The 22481-nt window shown below is 40.1% G+C and overlaps 1 protein-coding gene across 1 annotated transcript; it reads right to left on the bottom strand.

The window, feature by feature from the left end:
• Nucleotides 1–138: 138 nt before the first annotated feature.
• RAB32 (RAB32, member RAS oncogene family) lies at nucleotides 139–22451 on the bottom strand. Its single transcript, XM_014850822.3, has 3 exons — nucleotides 22057–22451; nucleotides 5589–5866; nucleotides 139–1765 (listed from the first exon to the last, which is right to left on the bottom strand). The coding sequence occupies exons 1-3, from the start codon at nucleotides 22298–22300 to the stop codon at nucleotides 1616–1618; spliced, it is 672 nt and encodes a 223-aa protein (XP_014706308.3). The 5' UTR covers nucleotides 22301–22451; the 3' UTR covers nucleotides 139–1615.
• Between the last annotated feature and the right edge of the window lie 30 nt (nucleotides 22452–22481).

Genomic DNA, 22481 nt, shown 5'->3' with positions numbered 1-22481 from the left:
TTTATAGATTGGTTATGGATTATTGTCGTCACCAAGTTAAAAGGGGTTACATTAAATGATAAGTATTACCTAAGTAAGGGTCTTCTTTCTACCCCTTCAACTCAGAAAGCCTGAGTCTACAGAGAACACATGTCCAGAGAAGTTTAAGAGTTTATTTACTTCAGTATGTAACATATAAACACATTTGTGATTCCTAGCCAAGGCTTAGGTTTAAGGAGAAGAACCAGCTAGGTTTTATGACCCATGACAACTACTATTTATTCCCAGAACTCATCTGTCACAGCAAATGCAATTCCTTGCTAGTTTTTGTCCTGTTCTCAAAAAATGCACGGATTTTTCCTATCCAAGTTGATACTTAACGTATAAGACAAAATTAGCCAATGCCTCATTTCACATTAGCTTTGGATCACGTCACAAACACCTTTAAAATTCCTTTGAAAAAGATACGTTGAACCTTTCACACGATATCATTAAGTCTCTGAAAAATAAGAGCAAAAAGTGAACAAAGTTTCCTGAGGCAGAAAAGTCTACCCCATATTAACGTTCTAGAACTATATTAATTCAAACTAAAAGTTTCAGTCAAAACATTTATTCTTTTCCTTAATTGGGTGAAACTGTGATACGAAGATTGTGAGCCTGCCTTAAATTTCTCATGTGTTACACTTTGTGTCCAAAACTTTATATAAAACCACACATGACTTTCTTTCACGATGCATACTGTAGCAACTCATTTAATTGTATGTGCTTTGAAATAAACTCTCTCAGATTTGAAAAGACCAGCTCCAGTTAGAGCTGCACAGTAATATCAATGAGGACCTCAGTTACAGCCGTGAACACACAGGAAGAAGAGAGAAAGGACTAGAGAGAGAACAAATGCTCATTTATATGATTTCCAACTGGTAGCAACCAGATCCAGAACACTAGCGTGGTGTCAGTGCTCCTTGAGTAATTAGGAAGGGTAATTTGAATGTGCTTGAGTGGAATAACCACATGCCACACTAGCTAGGGACTAGTTAAATTATAATATCTAAGGATAACAATTTTACGTGAGGTGCTAAAGTTTTGAATAGAAAAAAAATTGCTAAACAGGAACTTCGAGCCTTCTGCAGCTAACAGAGTCTAAAAGCCTTTCTCGAAAGTGATGATGGAATATGGAGACAAAAATAGACTCATAAAATTACTGTAAGACTGCAGGTGAGTTTTATTAACACCTCTGTGTTTTCACTAAAGGCTACAACCTAGAAGTTGTACCAAATCCTGAGGAACCGTCATTTAAAAAGATGTTTAAAAGGATGTAAACATTCTCATGAATACAATGGCAACAAGAATGGAGGCCTCAGTGTTTGTTTCTGCATTAAGGTATGGAGCCACCAGCAGGACCACTTCACCAAATGCCCCGTTTCAGCTGGGCTCCCAAGGGAGCCATCACTGTCATTTTTTAAAAGGCGAAAGATTTATATGATCTGAAAAATAACCAGAGTATTCATTTTAAAGCGCAGCCCTGGGAAGATTCACAGAGCAGCACAACCGCCACCTTTAATCCATTCTCAGGAATTGGCTCCAAACTGAGGCATCGAGTCAGGCTGCATTCCGCACCAGGGAAGCAGGAGTCATGTCAGCAACACTGGGATTTGCTCGCTGCTGGCGGGGTCTCCTGGTCCAGTTTAATTTTGCTTCCATCGTTTTCTTCATTAGGAAAGCTTTGGTAGTTCTCAAGAATATTCTCCACTAGGAACCGGGCTGCTTCATCGATGTTTATGTTATCCTGTAATATGAGAAACAGGACCAAGTCTTAGGATTAATTCTTAGGAGAAAACATTAAGAGCATTAACGGGAACTGGGGAACTTCATCAGAGGGGGCATTGATCAGCTCCATCTGAAGTGCTTGCTCCCTGAGTTCAATGCTATCGAGTAATGCGGCTAAGGACCCCTCTTCTTTTTACACAGATCCATCCTTTCTGCTGTTCCTGTTTTAAACTTTGCCACTCAGGTTTAAAGAACTATCTCTGTGGTTGAAAACGAATCTTCACCCGGCTCTGGGTTGCCACGCACATGAATGAAAGCACTAAAAGGAAAAAATTTCTGCCCTTGAACATCTAATTCAAGTATCCAGGATACATTGTGAAGAGAAATGGCAAAGGGCTCAGGCCACATCAAATATGATAAATACAACATGTTGCTCCCCCATCTCTGAGTAATTATGACTTTTAGTTGTCATGTATAAATTAGTCTGGAACAACATTGTTGGTGTGATGTCCACTAAGGATAGCCTAAGGAATCAGTAGCTATTACATGTGTGTGACTGATTTATAAGTTGTCATTAAATACACAATGAGTATTTAACATTTCATTTTTCAATAATTTCACATGTACAAAAACATTGCAAAAATAGTAAAAAATTCTTCCTATCTTCACCCATATTCCTCAATCATCAACATCTGAGATAACTAGAGCACAATTATCAAAACCAGGAAATTAGATAACGTCACTGCATCAGCATTAATCTCTAAACTCTATTCACATTTCACCAACCGTCTCAGGGTCCTGTTGCTGATGCAGGTGAGCAGCTGGATTTCGTGGTCCCATCTCAGCAGTCTCCCTTAATCTGGGACAGTTCCTCAGTCTCCTTGTCTTTCATGACTTTGACACTCCGGGCGAGTACTGGCCAGAGACCATCCCTCAGTTTGGGTCTGTTTGATGTTTCCTTATCATTAAATTCAAATTATGCATTTTTGGCAGGAATACGACATTAAGTGATTTGCCCTCAGTGTACGAGGAGGCACATTTGCTTAAAGTCAGGTCTGCGAGGCTTCTCTCCCAAAAAGTTACTGTTTTTCGCTTTGCATTTGGCAAGTACAAATATGTAAATATCCTGTTTTTCACCATATTTTTTCCCCACTCATTTTAGCATTTTAGCTTCAATTAATTCTCCCTAAAACCATTATTACTGTGGTATTCAATGGTGACTTTCTACTTCCATCATTCCTTCTACTTTTATTGGTTGGAATTCTACTGTTAGGAAGGGCCTTCACCTCTCTCCCATTTATTTATTCATTTGTTTATTCATATCATGAGCTATTATTTTATCCTATGAATTAAATCCATTACAATATTATTTACTTTGTTGCTCAAATGGTCTTAGATTTTGGAGCTACTGTAAGTAGGCTCCTGTGGCTTTGTGACATGTCTCCATCACTTTGTGAGTGAGCCCTGTGCTATTTATTCAGGCATTTTTTCCCGCATCAGCACAAGCTTTTTGCCTCTACTCTCAAGGTAAGTGTTCACTTTAATTACAGTATCGATCTTTGAATGTCCAAATATCATTCAGCCCCCACCATCCCCATTATATAAATAATTATAATGTTCTCTAAACGCATTTAGTAGCAATCGATTAGGGACAGAAATTTCCATATTATAGTGTAATTAGTCACACTTTTTCCTATTAGAAATCTATTATTTGCTATAAGAGTAAAAAGATAAAATTCATGCAATCAAAACTGTGTTTCAGCTACATTCCTATTGGAATTCAGATGGCTGGAATTCAAGCAAAAATCAGATTTGAAAGAAGCTGCTGGTCAGCTCAGAAGTATAGGTTTTGGTGACACTTAGGCAGTACTTTAAGCCTTGACTAAAATGTCTAACCTGAATTTTATATTACTGTTATTCTCTTGGAACATCTTGGTTTATTACTAAGGAAATTCTGCAGATGGTGCTTCTAATACATTCACAGGAAAGCACAGCATACCTGAAACTTTTACTCTTAGCCAATGTTTCCTCCTTACTTCTACATGTAACCCCGTTCATAAATTTAACAAAACTGGAGACTTACGCAGTCTCAAGCTACAGCTCACATGATACTATCGTTTACGACTCTTTCCTCTCGATTCTGGGGACAAATTTGGATTTCTTACCTAAATGATTAACTCAAATAAAACCTAAAGAGGAAATTTTATCTGTAATACATACATCTCTTCCACCAGATTTCATGCTCTAATGAACATCTACACATACCTACTAATTTTTTTCCAGCAAAGACAGGAAGTAACATAAATCACCTGACACACACACAGCAGGCGGCATGGCTTCCACAATAAGTTCCTATAAGAAGCCTTTCCTCTGTGATCTCTCCCCTCTTGTCTAAGTGCTGGTGCAGCACCTCTGGGCTTCATCTCTTTTCCACCTCTACTTTCATTTATAAAACTAAATTTGAAGATGGTGGAATATGTTTATTCAAACAAATTGCCTTTAGCTTAGGAGTAAACACTTCTGCCTCCAGCAGACACTATTTTTTCCAATCATTCCATCATCACTCAGTATTTCCCAAGTAGTTTTTTTGTGCGGTCTCTCATAGCTTTGCTTTCATTATCCTGATCATCAGTGGCACCAAATAACCTTCCACTTTTTGGGTGGGTTTCTGGTAAGCTAAAAGTAGTAAGTGGGTGATTTGGAAGAACAATACTTTCTCAAAATATATACAAGAAATTCACAGAAGGCATCCTAAAAGCTGGACCTGTGTTAAGATTATACCAAATTTATAGTTTTGAGGGGCTGGCCCCATGGCCGAGTGGTTAAGTTTGCACGCTCTGCTTCGGCGGCCCAGGGTTTCACTGGTTCGGATCCTGGGCACAGACGTGGCACTGCTCGTTAGGCCATGTTGAGGTGGCGTCCCACGTGCCACAACTAGAAGCATTCACAATTAAAATATACAACTATGTACTGGGGGATTTGGGGAGAAAAAGAAGAAAAAAGATTGGCAACAGTTGTTAGCCCAGGTGGCAAACTTTAGAGGAAAAAAAATTATAGTTTCGCGTTTGTCACCACAGTTCTCAAACCTTTCGTCATTCTTACATAAGTCTGATTGTCATCTGATCTCTAAGGTGAAACTTTCAATGCACATAAAGAAGTACCCTTCGCCCTCAAAATTCTGTGCTTGTAATTTTCACTTTTTTCTTCTTGTATATCTAAACTGTTAGGATTCTTCAACAGTCAACTTAAATTTTTCTTTTTCTGCAAAAAACATTTTACCCAGCTTCCTAAAATGAATGAGAGAAAAATTTCCCACTCTACTATTCATGAAGAAGCATGTCACAAATGTTGACACCTCTTCCTCTTGTTCAAATTCCGTCACACACAGTTAAGATGAAACTCCTCAAACATCATCTGACTACAACTTCTCTCTGACCTTTACAACACCTTTGTTAGTCCTGCACACACCCGGTATCTTCACAAGGCGCATCTATGTGTCTATAGCTCGGTAAGCCTTTTGTAAAAACCAAAAATGCTTGTGCCTGTCAACACACTTCGTTCCCCATAAACTCCAGTTGCATGAGAAATGCTTCATTTAAAGACTCAAATTCACAGAAAATGTCACTGTCCTTTGCTCTAAATCATAGCTCATTTTTATTTTAATGTAAAATCTACCCTTCTATTCACCTCTCCACTAACCAGTTTTGGAAGCCTTCCTGCTGCTGACTGAAAGAAGCTAAAACACACCCACACTAGGCTTCCAAGGACCAGGCACACAGACCCATCTATACACCGAATAGTTACAGCTCAGATTAACAAGTCAACAGCAGAGCCGTTCTCACCTTTGCAGAGGTTTCAAACCATCCAGTGAAGCCATGTTCTTTGCAGAACTGGTCCATCTGGGGAGGGTTCTGGCCACCTTCCTTTTTCTGGTCACATTTGTTAGCTAAGAGGACAGCAGGAATAGGGCTGCCATTTGGAAGATGGACTTTGCTATCCAGATCGCTCTTCCATTTTAAGACTGCCTCAAACGTGGAACCTCTTGATATATCAAACACTACGAAAGCCCCGACAGCTTCTTTGTAGTATACTCGGGTCATGTTGCCAAAACGCTCCTGCCCTAGAAATAAATATAATAAGAGATGAAAAACCCATAATTCAGACAGAGTCTATACTTCGATATAACCCCTCTGAACCCAAGAATAATGTTATAAACACATATCTCTCATTCCATAACAACAGATACTGGTAGTATTAAGGACATATGCCCAGAACTACAACCCACACTGCAGAAGGGGCTGATCACATGGTCTGAGTACATATTTAACTAGTTCCATGTTCTGTGCATGTACAACACATTCTCCATAAACATCAAGATGACAGTACTTAAAGCTACAGTTCTTAAAAGCTACCATTTTCCTCCTCCACCCGCCTTGGTCTAAGAGAAAAGAAGTATTAACAGAAAAAAGGAAACTGGGAGTGGAGGGAAGAAGAGACAAGAATAGAAGAAAATGAAACTTGCAGGAAGCAGATAAGCATAGTGGGTAAAACGCTAGTCAAAAAGATTAGGACTAGACACGACATAAAGAGCTCATGTTTTTTTTCCTTCCCATCTCTAGCCTATACTCGCTCTCCACTCAATATGAAGACTCCTCTCCTCTGAGGCAGACATATGCAAACCTACTATTTTAGAACAAAAAGTGGCACAACTGGTTGTGTTATGAAAAGAATGATCAGTTACAGAATTCTTCAAATATCACTGCAGTTTTAAAATAATTCAACATTTTATATACTTTGGGAAAAAATCTACTGCTTAACACACCGCATAGGACTTTGCAAAGCATTCTCTTACTATCTGACATCATACCACTCTTTGACACAGGAAGGACCCTTATCTTCATCTGACAGACAGGAAAACACAGAGCTGCTTTGCCAGGAGCACACAGCACCAACTAAGGAAGAGTGGACTTGAACCTGAGTCTTCTGACTCCCACGTGCTACAGAAATATGATGCCAGCCATTCTGAGCTATCTTGCAGTTGCCTTGACTTCTAAATCTTGCATCTTCAGTCTGTCAAGTTGCCCACTAGAGTGCTAAGGAAAGATGACTGGCAATCAAGACAAATCTAAGATTTATAACTCTCTGACCAGTGATAAAAACATTAGGACACTTTCCTACTAAAACACATGATGAAACACATGCTTTGTCTACATTTTATTAAGAGTCACAAACGAAGAGCTACCCCCAAATTAATATGCTTTCTTTTCCAAATTCTACTATGCCATCATACAATTTTAGATGTTGCTTAATGGAATAATGGAAGAATACAACAGTCAAGCTTAAGTGGATAAACTTAAAGTTCATTTGTTTTGTGACAACTCCTCATGTAGGCTTATCTGAAGCTATATTATGATAGTCCAGAGGTCTGAATTTTTTTTCTTTTGGTGAGGAAGCTTGTCCCTGAGCTAACATCTGTTGTCAATCTTCCACTTTTTGCTTGAGGAGGATTGTCACTGAGCTAACATCTGTGCCAATCTTCCTCTATTTTATGGGGGATGCTACCACAGTGTGGTTTGATGAGTGGTGTGTAGGTCTGCCCCCAGGATCCAAAGTCGTGAACCCCTGGTCACCAAAGTGTAGCACACGAAGTTAACTACTACACCACTGGGTTGGCCCCCAGGGGTCTGAATTTTATTATAACAAATGGTCACATATGAAACCCCACTATCATACTCATATTTTATTGGTAATGTGAATCTGATCAGCCAAGTATACAGTTTATTTGGTCACAGTGCTGACATTTGTAAAAAGTTAACATCATACAATTTTCCATAAACATACATTTAATAATCACAGAGGATATGCCAACTGTTCAAAATCAGTATCACTATTCTGCAAAAAGACTAGGTAGATGCAATCAAGTGGTTCCAACTCCAATTTTAACTAGAGAGCACACACTACCAACGACTTCCATTTTTATGAATTTTAATTATTAAATATGAAATGACTACGGCAACAAGGGAAATTAGCTTCATTCAGATAGTCCAGATTACACGATTATTGCATAGTTATAAGAAAGCATTCCTTTGGACTATCCCTGTGACTTAGAAGAGAGGATAGGGTCCCAAGTCAGTAAAAGTACAGAAATCCACAAGTTAGAAAGCGCTCTCAAGCTTCCGTGACTGTTGCTTTGTTTACTGAATCATTTATAAATCCCTAAAAATATTTCCACCAATTATACTAAATCATATTCAAATTTAGACTCATATAAACTTCCTAGCAAAGCATACGAAAACCAGAAATGTGTATGACAAGGAATTTTTGAGAAGGACCTTGTGGTTTAGAAATATCAATTAATTTTCTTTAGGTTCCAAAGCTAGGATTGAAAACTCCCTTACAGTCTCAACATGAGAGTGTGCTTTCTAACAACCACACAATATGGCAACTCATCATAGCGTCAATTACACTGTTAAGCAAATGAAAAGAAAAGGTACAAACTGGGAGAAAAAATGCAAATCCTATATCTGAGAAAGGACTTTTACCCAGCACATATAAAGAACTCTCAAAACTTCAAAGTAAAAAGATAAAAAATCCAAATAAAAAAGCAAGCAAAAAGATTGGAACAGACACTTTATCAAAGAACATACAATGACAAATAAGAAGAAAAGATGCTCAACATCATTAATTATTAAGGAAATACAAATTTAAACCACAATGAGCTGCCCCTTCATGCCCACAAGAATGACTAAAATTAAAAAGTTTGACTATACCAAGTATCGGTGAGAATGTGGAGCAACTGGAGCTCTCATACACTGCTGGTGAGAATAAGAATTTAAAATAGTACAACCACTTTGGGAAACAATTTGGTAGTTTCTTAAAAACTTAAACATACATCTACTATACGACCAATGCATTCCACTCCTAGGTATTTCCCCAAACAAAATGAAAGCGCATATTCATACAAAGTCATGTTCACAAATGCTTATGGCTGATTTGCTTTTAAATGTCAAAACCTGGAAGCAACCCAAATGTCTATCCACATAGTAAAGAACAAACTATGGTATATCCACACAATAGAACACAACTTAACAGTAGAAGGAAGAAACAACCTATGGATAAAAGTAACAACATAGATGAATCTCAAAATAACTATGCTGAGTGAAAGTAGCCAGACCAGAGGGCGAATGAGCAAGACTCTATGAGTTCATTTATGTCAAATTCTAAAAAATGAAAACTATAGCGATCTAGTAAGAGAAAGCAGATCAATGACTGCCTTGGGCATGGCAGGCAGATGGATTACAAAGGGGCGAAAGGAAATATCTTTGAGGTGATGGAAATGTTTGCACTCTTGATTATAGCGATGTTTCACAAGTGTATACATATGTCAAAACTTACTAGATTGTACATTTTATTGTACGTCAACTATACTGCAATAAAGCTATAAAAAAATACTATCTACCTCAGATGATCACTGGGAGGGTTATATGTAAAATTCCTATCTGGGAGCCTTTTAGGGCAGAGTTTGGCAAACTACAGCTCATGGCCAAATCCAGCTAAATAAAGTTTTATTGGCATATAGTCCCTCTCATTCATTGATGTGTCATCTCTGTCTGCTTTCATTCTACAACCGCAGAGTTCCGTAGTTGCAACAGAGAGTAAATGGCCAACAAAACCTAAAAATAATTGCTATCAGGATCTTAACAGAAAGTTTGACAATTCCTGTTCTGGGGGTTAGAAATAGTCCATAACTTGAAATGGAAGTGGCATGCACGAAGGCATATACTTAAGGTCTGTGTATGTAGGTTGTACTTCAAATTCAAAACGTGTAAAATTCCAGGTCCACAGCAAGCACTGAATAAATGTTAGCTAGGAGTATTAGTAAGTGCTCCATAAATGTATTGCATAATGAAAGCCTGAGAATCCTTTTCAAAATGGTGCCAATAAACATGGCAAGGCCTTAGACTATCAGCTAGTCATGTGCTGAAACTTGTAGTGGTGAAAAGTTTGCAGAAGAAAATGAACTTGAGGAAAGTACAACGGTGCTAGAGAAGCAAACACCAAACACCCAACAGTCAAGGAACCTCAGGCCAGGAGCTTTCTCTGCCTAACCGAGCCAACCGTCTTTGACATCTTTAGGGAGTATCGAAGACCCTTCCAGCTCTCAATTTGAAGTTTAAGTTTGTGTTCGATTAGATGTGTTATAACCTTAATGTCGAAATGATTTTCTAAAGATTCTGCAATCATCGAGTCCAGACAGCAATGGGGATCAAATGTAAATAATCCAGCATGAAAAGGCCAAAGCCCATGCATTTAGGAAAATCGCTTATTGTCCAAAAAGAATAGTAAAACATACTTCCTATTTTACTGAGGTTGTAATCTCTTTTTTAAAAATTCTGGAGCCAGCCCTGACGGCCTAGTGGTTAAAGTTTGGCGCTTTCACCACTTTGGCAGCCCAGGTTTGCTTCCCGGTCATGGAACCACACCACCCAGCTGCCAGGTGCCACGCTGTGGCAGTGGCTCTCATAGAAGAAGTAGAAGGACTTACAACTATGATATACAACCATGCCCTGGGGCTTTGGGGAGGGGGAAGAAAAGAGGAAGACTGACAAAGATGTTAGCTCAAGGCAAATCTTTGGGGGAAAAAAAAATCCTGAAGTGACCTGTTAGTGCTTCAGAGATACTCCTGAACTGGTAAAAACAAGTAAGAAACAAAAATTTCTAAAACACACTAAATTTAATTAGGAAGTGGAGAAAGACAAGATGGATTCATTTAAAATAATTTTGACACATAATAAAGAGTTGTTCTCCAAACACATAAATAAGGTGAAACCTAGATTTAACTAAGTGGTTTCAAAGGTTACTTTTTTTTCTTTTTGTTGTGAGGAAGACTGTCACTGAGCTAATAGCTGTGCCATTCTTCCTCTATTTTATGTGGGATGTCACCACAGCGTGGCTTGATGAGTGGCGCTGGGTCTGTGCCCAGGATCCGAACCTGCAAACCCCAGGCCGCTGAAGCGAAGTGTACAAACTTAACCACTATGCCACTGGGCTGAAGGTTTAAATACGTACAAATGTTAAGCTCTTCTCTTGTTAAACTTAATTTACTTTTGCTACTAGAAGAAGAGTTGCATCCTGTATCTTTGTTATGCTTTCTCCCTGGGTAGTTTTAGCCATTCCCTCATTATTGTACAAAACAAAAAACTCCAGTGGAAAACAAAACTAATGCTCATGAATAGTCCGTTATCCTTCACTTTGAAATGCATAGAGGATCACATTTTTCTGTTCTTGCTAAATTAGGAGTGGCCACGAGACTACTCTTGGTCCGTGAAATGTGAACAGAAGTGTCGCTTCCAAGCAGAATCCCTTAGCTGCCAGTGTTCTCCTGCTGCAGCAAGGCCTGAACCCGAATTCCGAGATGACCGCGTCCTAAGATGGTACAGTCTCTGTGAGCCCGGGTCTTCAGGTGGCTCCAAGGAAAAACTGCACTCAGACGCCACCCCCACCTCACCTCTGCCTCCTACTATGGTCACGTAGAAAGAGTTGGGGAATAATGATTTTAAACCACAGAGACTTTTAATGTCCCCGGAACCACAACATAACCTAGACTTTCCTGCCTGATACAACTCCCAAATCTCGTTTTACCTCATATTCAGATCTGATCTCTCCTAAAAAATAGGTTTTAGGTTCCTTCCACGGACCAAGTTCTGTACATGGTGCTGGATAGGGGTACAAATAATGAAATAACAATATGATTCCCTCTCCTAAGGAGCTTACAGTCTGAGGAAATATATAAACTGATACCACAATGTGTTAGGTGCGATCAGAGATATGAAGAGCATATTATGGTATCAAACAAGGGGAAGCTATTTACTGAGGTATACAAACTAATCTTTTTAGTCTTTCTGAAAGACATTACCAAAAGATGCCATTCAAATGCTAACTAGTCCTGAAAATGCAGTATCTTCATAAACTGTCTTTATTCCTTTATTTCCACACTGTGACCTTCAGGGTGGACGTAGCAAGGCACACGGCCATGGGCAGTCAGCCTAGCCAGAGCCACGCTCCCATGAGTGGATTAAACGGCTTCACGTGGAACTTCTAGATGCAATTTCTCAAGCGTGTTCTGAGTCACCCCCGTGAGAATTATGCATCCTTCTACCTCCCCTTTCACAGCACATCAGGAGTCAGCGCTTCTGAGGTTTAAAAAAGGGCTAAGAATCAAACTAATGGGAAACACTTTCACATTTAAGCTAGAATTGCATTTGAATTCTACAGAATCTTACACATTTTATTAAAATTTTAGACAAGAAGTATAAAGTATAATCTCTGAGGGAGGCAGCCAATCTCAATCCAAGAAATCTTTATTACTCTGGAATTCTACTTTCCACAAACACATCACTAAAATGTAGGAAATTCCTGCCAGGCTGAATGCCCCTGGGTTGGGTCCCAGGAAAGGAGTGGACTGGGTAGAGGAGAAAGTCCGCAGTGATTACATACAAAGACAGCTGCATTTGTTTCGGGCTGTGGGTACATGTGGGCGTGTATGTATGTGTGTGCACGTGTGTGTGGAGTTTAGGCTAACAGCAAAATGGAAATTCAGGAGAACCTGGGGGAATCTTCCTCTTACTGGGTCCATAGAAGGAGAAATTCAGGCAGGTGGAAGAACTCCAAGCAACACCATCCTCTTTGATCAATGTGACGGCTATTTCTTACCGCAGGGGCGGGGGCCATTTTCAGACTTTCCTGTCAAAATACTTAAATGGACAATATTGTAACCAGAAGAAGACACCCAAGATCATCTAGTCCAACCTCTCTTATTTTATAGATAAGAAAACAAAGTCCCAGGGAGATGTAATTACTCCAATTTCCTAGGTTGACCTGTCATCTAACGTGCTGTCCGATCTGTTAGCCGAGTATCTTCCAGAGTACACATTGCTCCATATGTCCTTGTGCTTTCAAAGAGATCCAGGGCAGTATCATCAGCCTCGGAGTGACTTACAGATAGCACAGCCCTATTAAAAAAGGTAAACCCCTTCTCTACCCCCGCCAGTGCTCTACCTGGCAGCTAAGGGAAGATGCCCCACTGCTGAATGCATTAGTTTACCTGGATTCTAGAGCGAGACTTTCTCATCCATATTGCTGTGGGCATATCGCCAGCATATTCCAAATGACTGTAAAATGTTCTATCCTCTAAGAAGATGTGTTATTTCCTTCTCTAGAAGAGGGAACTTTTATTATAACTTGGCATCTTGGCAATGAGAAAGGAGAAAAAGACCCGAGTTCTAGTCATCTAGGCTCTAAAGATATTTAAAGCAGCAGGACTTCCTACAGACCCAAATGGAAGAACATTAAGGTACATAACGTTGGCAGAAGGATTAAAATGCTTATCTAATATTTGTGAGTATTCAACACTAATTACTTCGAAAAGGAGTTGAGACAATATAATTAATGTATTTCCAAGAACATGTATTCCAATTAAGGAAAAGAAAACCACAGAATAGTTTGCCTTATCTCTTTATAACTAATGCAGATTTTCAAAAGGAAAGTATTTCCCCTCGTATTTGAAATGGAAAGTACTGCATTCTGTACTGTTATCAGAAACACAGGCCAGAGACACTTTCTCTTATGATTTTAATCACTGCTTTTGGTTAGCTTTTTAATGGTTGTCTCAATATTTTATGTTCATGCCCCCATTTGATAAATCATCTAAATGTCTCTCTTTTTTTTTTCTGCTTTATCTCCCCAAATCCCCCCAGTAAATAGTTGTATATTTTAGTCGTGGGTCCTACTAGTTGTGGCATTAAATGTCTCAATTTTGTTTGAAACTCAAAATGTAAATTTCCCACTGAAAAATAAATCAAAGCAATGACAATTGGTGCTTAGTTTCCCAAGTATAAACACTTACCGTTTCCACCCACTGAGAACCACTGAGCTACATATTCTTACTCCCGGTGATTTGGTGAAAATGTATAGATTTTAGCCAGTGCACGGAAAGTCCTTTAAAACAAAATCCTTAAATCTCACTGTGCATTTCACAGCTGAGGCACTCCTAACAAGCTTGTGTGGCTGATAGTTCAAGACCCAGTCAAAATATATTTTAAGTTGAGTCATTGGTTCTAAGAGGATAATTATCCATTAAAAATTTTTTTAACTCAATATCAGTAATAATGTGATGACATAATGGGTCTTGGGTTTTATATGCAAGAAGCTACAATTTGTAGCCACACACACTTTGCTATTTTTAGGGCATTAATTTAAAGACTCATTATACGTACTTTATCAAGCCATGATAAACTTGCCCCAGCATTACCCTTTAACATGCTAAAATTATAGGCATTTTAGAAATAAAACAATTTCTTACATTAAAGAACCACCATAATACTAACCGATAAAGCAATGTAACTAAAACAGACTGTCTTGCTAATTGTCTAAGTTTTTGCCCGTCAGCTTGCACAATTTTCCAAAAAATGAGTGGGCGTACTATCCTCAGATAAAATAGATTTAAAAGATAACGCATCAAATTAGCACCACCTGAGTTTGGATTTGACTAGCATTCAGTTTCATAGTTTAACACTGTACTGCTAAGAAAGCAAAAGGAGTCACACGATTTTACGCAATTCCATTCAATCATCTGGTTTTCCTGTTTATCATACATGAGAGGGAGGCAATAGCATTAACAGTTAAACCTCTGCAGTCAGAAATATTTGGATCCATGCCCTAACTCGACAAGCTATAGATGTATAAACTCTGGGCCAATCCCTTAACCTTTCTGAATGTAAGTTTACTCAACTGTAACTTGGGAATAAATCCCATTTCTCCAAATTAATGTAATTATAAATGAGAATAAAAGTAAAGTGAATGACAGTGACTAGAAGACAACTTTTAATTAATGTTAACCATTATTATGAGAAGGTCAGTGACCAAAAGCTTCCAACTCTGGGATTCTATACTTACATTTGGAAATATATTTTCACCTGGAAAAATAAGCATTATAGGGAAAGACAGGCACAGTTGTTATTTAAATCACGTACAAAGCATCGTTTTTACTCATACCACCACCTTTTAGGATTGAGATTAAATCTGTTTGTCAAGCAAACACGTAACAAACTAAATACTGAAAAAATTTAAAAAATACCTAAACTTAAAGGAAAATAAACTTCTCTGAGATGGTAGCAGTGATACGACTAAGCAGTCCTCAAAATTACCTATTCCCAGACACATGCCAATTCAGACTCTGGAATTTTCTTTTTGCTAACTTGAGACAGCCAGGCTTTTGTGGTACTTAGGTCACTCTGTAAGGTCTGTCTACACAGCTATTTACATCTCCTGTGGTGACGGTCAAAAAAAACAGCTGACTTTAACCAAAGGAGTAAAATCAAATCTTTTTGATTTGTGTCCAAAGTCATAATGCTCATGTCCCCACATACTTCCCTCCAAGTGAGGCTCTTGGGATAGCCACACAGACGGGGAGGCGGTGATGTGGAACCAGAAGGGAACTTAGAGTCATGGAAGGTGAGCGTGAGGGAGCCTGGGGACAGCAGGTTTGTCCCAGAAAGTGGGGACGCCTGGAGTGCGGTGAGAGGATGGGTCTATTGGCAGGTGCAGCAAAGCCAAGGACAGAACAGCCGCTCCCTACTTTAGTACAATCAGATCACCCACAGTGCTCGGTAAATTGCAAATTTCCAGGTCCTACCTCTAGGAATTCTGCTTTGATAAGAATGGGGGATTCCTGGTTGTCTACTCCAACATGCCTTTGCATAATTTTATTTGCCGAAGCAATGTGTCCAATTAAAAACAAAAGTTCTAGATTTCCTAGCTGCCCTTGCAGCAAGACATGCCCATTGGATTGGACCACAAAGACAAACAACACGGGCAAGGAACAGCTTAGTGGTGAAACGTCAGCTTTGGTCCATGAAGACCTTATGGTTCTGCTCACCAGCCTTGGCCTGCCCAACCACAGACTCATTACGTGAGAGAATTAACTTGTCTCTTGTTAGAGCATGACATATGGGGACATTTATCAGATGAGGCCAAATCTACTAATACAGTTCATGCCAAAGAATCCGCATTTTAAGTACCTCAGGCGAGTCTGATGGAAGAGGTTCCATATAATCAGACTAAAAAGCCCCAACATATTTAGCCTCATTTCAAAAAGCAATAAAAAGTTACTGCAGAAGATGCTTAAGGGACATATCTGGATAGAAGTGAGAGAAAAGAACAGGGAAGAAGAGAATGCAAGGTCATCTGTCAGTTAGAAAGACTTATAGAGATCCTTAAACTAAATGCCCGCTCTCTATTTATTTTTATGTGGTTCGTCTCTCTCAAAAGAATGAAGAAATTATATTTTCCCAGCTCCTCAACTGTAAAAAGTGCAAAAAGCTCTTCTGAAAATATAACTGAATGGAATTCTAAAGCACCCTTTTCCTGATCTTTTATCTTACCCTCCAGAAATCTCCACACATTTCTATGTCTGCGTTTTTTTGTCCAGGAAAAGGTCTCTACAACCGTAAAACAACTTAAACTTGTCACTTAGCCCACTCTCTATTAAAGTGTTGATTAAGTGTGAAATCCACACTATTTCAAGGATGTGCTATTCCTGAGCTACAAACGTAAGGCCTTCAAAGTTTTCCTCTTTGGCAGAACACTTTCTCTCATCTCTCAGTCTATTTTACTAAGTGCCTAGGAAACGTATTAAGCATGTTTTTTTGTTTTCTCTATTTTAGGATACTTTGACATCTTGAGGCCTTGCAGACCAGGGGAGGGACTGCCTCTCCCAGGGTTAGCTAATTCCTAGAGACAGCAACTTGCTGAGAGCACATCTTTGATACGCAAAGCAACCAATCCCCGGTCCAAACCTTCACGTGCCTCCTTAACCAGGCTCCTGCAGTCCAGGACACTATTCTCCTAAACATAGGGTGCCCTGATTTAGGGTGATTCTCCTGACATAGGGTGATCTAAAACACCCCATTGGTACTGGACAACCAGGGACCATGCCTGTAGCCCAGGACCCACCGACATCTTTCAAGCTATCCAATTCTAAGCTTGCTCAGCTTGCCTCTCCTTTCTCACCCATTCCTTCGTGCAAAAAACATAATAAGGCTCCAGCCTGTGCTCTCCTCTTGTTCCTTCTGCCTCCTGACCCACCCTACTGCTTCCCCATGTGACCCTGCATGGGCTCCCTCCTTCTGGGAACTGTAACTGTCGTTTCAATGGCAATCATCTGACAGATTGGCCTCTTCATACCCGCATGAAAGCAAAATCCTGGGCACATTTTAAAATAGAATAAGAATCACTGAAATTTCCATATCAAAAGCTTAATAAAATTGGAAGGTCAGGATAACATATACATGATGTATAAAATTTCTCCTGAAATATATTTGAAAACAACTCTGCATCTCTGGAATAATGCACGGCTGACAGGCTTAATTAGTGAGATCACAGAGTAGACCAGGCAAACAACTGTAATTATGACCTTGCTTTTCTGGGGTGTGCTCTGCAACCAGATACCAATAAAACGGCTGTCTTATCTCCAGAAAAGTCCACAGTTTGGAAAAAGTCTTTCAGAATACACAAAAAAATGATGGAGCCAACCTAAAAGTGTCTATCTTGGAAGCACCATGCTTCATAATTAAGAGGAGCATAATAATGGGAGATTCTGGATTGATAACATAAAGAGATGGTAATTACTACAATGGGTATAAAATATGAGTCATAAGCTCTAATATAGGGATGATCAGAATATTTGAAAATTTAGACAAGAGTTAATGCTACTGTTTTGACATCAGTGAACCAAAACTCTGCTATACTCTTAAAAGCTTATTGTTTTGATATCCAGAGTCATGAGACAGTGCCAGTGGTTGTGTTTTCTTGGCTAAGTTACTACACCTCTCTATATTTAGACTATGGGATCTCTAAATGTCTGTAATTCAACTCAAACGGTAGAATGATCAGGCAAACGGCTGGGAGGAAAGTCAAGTTTTAATATTTCTTATCAATGCACCATTGTCTATATGGTTAACCTCAGCATCTTTCAGCTTACATGGGCTCATGGAGGCAACTAAAAATGTTAACATATTCAAAAAAAGGAATGGCAATGGGCATATCATTATCAGGGCAATTTCCATGTGCGGTAACATAAAAACGCCGTTAAGCTGGCCATCCTGCCCGGGCAATTGTGAATGCACAGTCCAGACTGAGGCACCCAAAGCTGTCTCAGGACTCAAACTGAGGAAGATTTAAAGATGTAACATGGGACAGTAGGCTTTGCTTGTAATTCAGCACAGTAGTTGAGCCTGAATAAGACCGAGGATGGCAAGACTGTACAAGAGTTATATGTAATAAAGATTGAAAAAATCCTTTAAATGAGTTAAGTAACTGGCTACCAATAAGCACTAGGAAAGTTATCATAGTATTCAGTGTTTAAGACAGACTACAAATAACTACATAGACTAATTCCTCCAAGCACTGCTTCTTGATCTTTAGAAGAAACTTGAATAATAATAATCCCTGACTGACACATACTTTGAAGGTCAAAAAAGCATCAGAGGTCATATTCCAGATTCTTGCTCATCAAGGGTCAGAGGAGAGCTATGAAAGACAAGAAGAGACTGCTAGGTATGGTAATTGACAATGTGCAAGATGGAACAAGGAAATCAGCAGTAACATTCTAATTTAGGATGGGAATCAAAAAAATAAAAAGTCAATCTAAGTATAGTTTATATCATTTATAATGTCTTCTAAGCATGGATTTTATGCTTTGGTGAATAACATTTACATGAACTTCAGAGCAGATCACTTGATTTTTTCTCTGGTCCAAAGGATTGTTGCTCAGATTTTTATAAAGAAATTTTGATCCTAAAAAGTGAAGGGTAGCAGAATATGCCACCCTTAAAAATGTCACTTTAAGGATTACTTTGAACTAAAGGCACTTTGAAAGCAGGAGGTGAAGGAAGGGCATTCTCCCCTCTTTTTTTCCAGAAAGCACAGATAAAACTTCCATGTGAAAGATGTTCTCTGTACATGGGAGGAAGGAAACATTCTCACCCAGCAGAGATGGGGAGTCGGAGCTGAGAGAACTCTGTACAAACAAACCTCGTTAAAACAACTCTCATCTTCCTTTAGCCTCCTCATATAGTTTACTTATTTTTCCACAATTGCCTCTCTTTGTTCAATTGCAAAAAAAATGGCCACTTCTTTGGGTTTTCATTTGCCTTATGAGGGCTCCCTTGTCACATAAAACTTATATTAAATAAATTTGTATGCTTTTCTCCTGTTCATCTGTCTTGCATCTATTTAATTCTCAGACCCAGCTGAAAACTCTAAGAGGGTAGAGGTAAAATTTTGCCTCCCTACAAAAACAAATCACTTCAATGAATTCATCAAGATTAAATGATATCTAAATGGACAAACTTTTTTTTTTTAAGATTTGGCTTAGACCAGCCATTCAACCTACCTGGAAAATTCTATAGCAGCTAAAAAGCTTACAACAGGAAATAAGCCAAATATTACTTCACCTATAACATGCATTAAAAGGAAGGTCATAGACATCTCTCGCTACATCTTAATTTAGTATGCATTTATTAAACTATCTTTAAAATTTTATCAGACTTCAAGTTATGTTTTGAGAAGCAGTCTCAAAGCAGGTATGAACTAAGAGACAGCAATCACTTAACACAAAAATTGCAGTAAAAGCATCTGTATTTTAAAGCTACATTCATTTGATAGAATGAGAAAGGACTCGTAAGGCCTGTACCCAAGAGACACTATGGTTCTAAACTTGAAGAGTTTAGCTTAAACTGCTTGGCGACATTTACAGAAAACATTTGGACAGCTCATGCCTGTCCCACTTGCCAAAGTATGACACATCTTCAAGTATACAGAGTCCACATAATTTCTTTACCATTCCCATCTCTAAAGTAACAACAAAAAAAATTAACTAGTAATAACACCACACCTTACATTAGTCCTATTAAGTGGCTGGCTCCACCCACTGTTTTGCAATCAAGAAATGTTTCTGTCCTTTGAGAATTAAATTTGATTCAACTTTGTTACTACATAAGGCAAATATGTTCAGCCGCGGGGGAACTTTTCTGGAGTGGCCTTCAGTTTGCCTTCATTACCTCATTCCTACTTAATTCAAATGGTATGAGCTAGATTCACTAGAAGTTCAAATATTCAAACCAAACATAGTTAACGATGGAGGTCCCAAACTTTAAGTTAAAGCCAAGTGGTCTCTCAATTTCTTTACATAATGAGACCCCGTCTCCGAAAACATTATTTATAAGATGAGCCTAATAAGTTCCAGTAACCTCATAACTTTACCTCTAATCTTGTTAACTGCTGGTGTGTACTTGCTGAATGGCATCTAACATCCATCTAACGATCCCTTTGGGAGATCTTAAGGTTCTGCTTTCCTTCCTTGCAAAGTTCAAGCTTTGAATTTAGGCAAAAGTGCAAGGACATCCCATCCAAGCAGATATACACCAGGGTATGGTAAAGACTCAACATGTCCCCTTCCTGGCTGCACAGGTCTTTTGAACGATAAAAAGAGAAGAGGTGATACCCAGGAGGAAGACTCTTATTCATGATTTGCTTTCCCAAGTGTCCAAATGGAAGCATTTTTCCTTGAAGCTTAAAGACACAACTGTGCCATAAAAATCTAGTTATGCTTACTCATTTACCTGCCTGAAGTGGGACCCAATCACAATGTAAGAGCTAAATTCCACATTATTTTATACGAAGAATACGGCAAAATCAACAACGCCCCAGGCAGGGGTTTAAAATCATCTTCATGGAAACCCACGGCTACACTGAAGCTTCCTGGAGAAGGACAACCACATGGTAAAGGAACCTTTAGAGCCCAGGACTTTGTCAAGAAGCAACCCTACTGTTCTAAGTGTTCTGCGAAACAGAAGGAAGTGTTTTGAAAGAAGCCTCTGGCTTCAAAAGATGACTTTTCAAACGAACTTTTGTTTTCCGTAACCAAAAAAAAAAAAAAACAGTTGAGCCCAAGGCTGATTATACCCTTTCTCTGAGGGATTGACGTACATAAATTTATTCTCATATCTGAGGTCGAGAAGTCTGCTCTTAAATAAATGAGTATATAGGTTATAATTTTTTAATAGGTGCTTTCACATGTAATGAGCTGTTGATGAAAAGAGCGCTACCCAACAGCCAGACTTGTGTCCCCTCCCACTCTGCTTCCAGCTGGTGACCATATCTTCGGTTGATGCATCTGTAGGATGAAGGATGGTCTGTCACTCCAGCCCTGAACATGCTCGCATCTAAATGCTCTATTGCAGACCGACCTTCTTAACACGGATAATAACTGAACAGGGTAACTTTTGGTACCACTTCCAGATTTAAACTTTCCAGAAGTTAACATCTTTTTAAATGCCCACATCCCACCCACTGCATCAGCCAGAGTTCAAGTTTTCATAAATTAAAACAAGAAGAATACGTACCCCCTCAAAGAGGAATATTATGCTCCAAATTGACAATTGAAAGCCAATGGCAGGGAAACAGTATCTTTCGGGAAGAAGGGACCACAAGTGGGGCCAGGGGTTGGTTTACAGAGAGAGGAAGGGGCAATAAGTTTTCAAGAGAAGCTTTCCCAAATCTTTACCTGGGTGGCCTGATTTAGAATGAGAGCATAGTATTTGAAGAATGGAGTTTCCCCCACAAAGAAGGGTCTCAGATCCAATGTGGGTGACGAAAAACATTCTGAAAAGGAACCTGCTTTCTATCAGGCCTGGTTGTGTCACTGACTAGGAGTGTAACTTTAGGTAAGTTATTCAAACACTCAACTTCAGTTCTCATCTGTGAAATGTTAAAGGTGAGGGAGAGGAGCGCTTCCTCCCTCTAACTCTTCCTGGTGTATGATAAGCTTGTTAGCATTCAGAGTTAAAACTTCTGGAAAAGCCCCCATGCCTTTCTCACCGCCTGTCAGGCGAGAGAGCGCTGGAAGAGGGCCTCCTTTCCATCTCTTAAAAATAAGAGGGCTTTCTGGAGACTTCGCAGAGGCATCTAACCAGGGTTATTTATTTATGCATTTGATTGTCTTGCTTTTTAAGTTCTTCCACTCCCACTGCCCGTTCCACTGTCCGGATCCCACTGGAGTCCACCCGACCACGTCCCCTGCCCTCTCCCTATTTCGTTCAGTCTCTTTCTTCCAAACGCACACAGGCAGGCGAGTTCAGGCAGAGCAGACGGAAGGAAGGAAAGGAGACGGAGGGGTGCCCAGCCGCCCCGGGCTCTCTCCCGACGGCTGGGACACCTGGGACGCCCCCTTCCCGGCGGTCGCCCGCTTACCCGCGATGTCCCACAGCTGCAGGCGCACCAGCGTCCTGTTGTCCCAGTTGAGGACCTTGAGGGCGAAGTCCACCCCGATGGTGGCCCGGTAGTGCTGGGAGAAGAGCTGGTGCACATAGCGCTTGATGATGCTGGTCTTGCCCACGCCGAGCTCGCCGATGACCAGCACCTTGAAGAGGTGCTCGCGGGTCTCGGGCCCCGCGGCCGCCCCCCGGCCCGGCTCCCCGGCGCCGCCGCCCGCCATGCGCCCCGGCCCCTCGCGCCGGCCGCCGCTGTCGGCCGAGCCCTGGCTCCGCGCCGGGGCCCCCGCCCAGCGCGCCCTCGGACCCCGCGGCCGCCGTCCCCCGCGCCGCGCCGGCGACACCGCCTGACCGGTCACAGGACCCGGAACCGGCCGCCGCTCGCCGCCCGCCGCCCGCGCGGGG

The sequence above is a fragment of the Equus asinus genome, chromosome 1 (assembly GCF_041296235.1).
Source record: "Equus asinus isolate D_3611 breed Donkey chromosome 1, EquAss-T2T_v2, whole genome shotgun sequence".
NCBI classification, from domain to species: Eukaryota; Metazoa; Chordata; class Mammalia; order Perissodactyla; family Equidae; genus Equus; species Equus asinus.
This window is presented reverse-complemented; position numbering and strand designations above follow the sequence as displayed.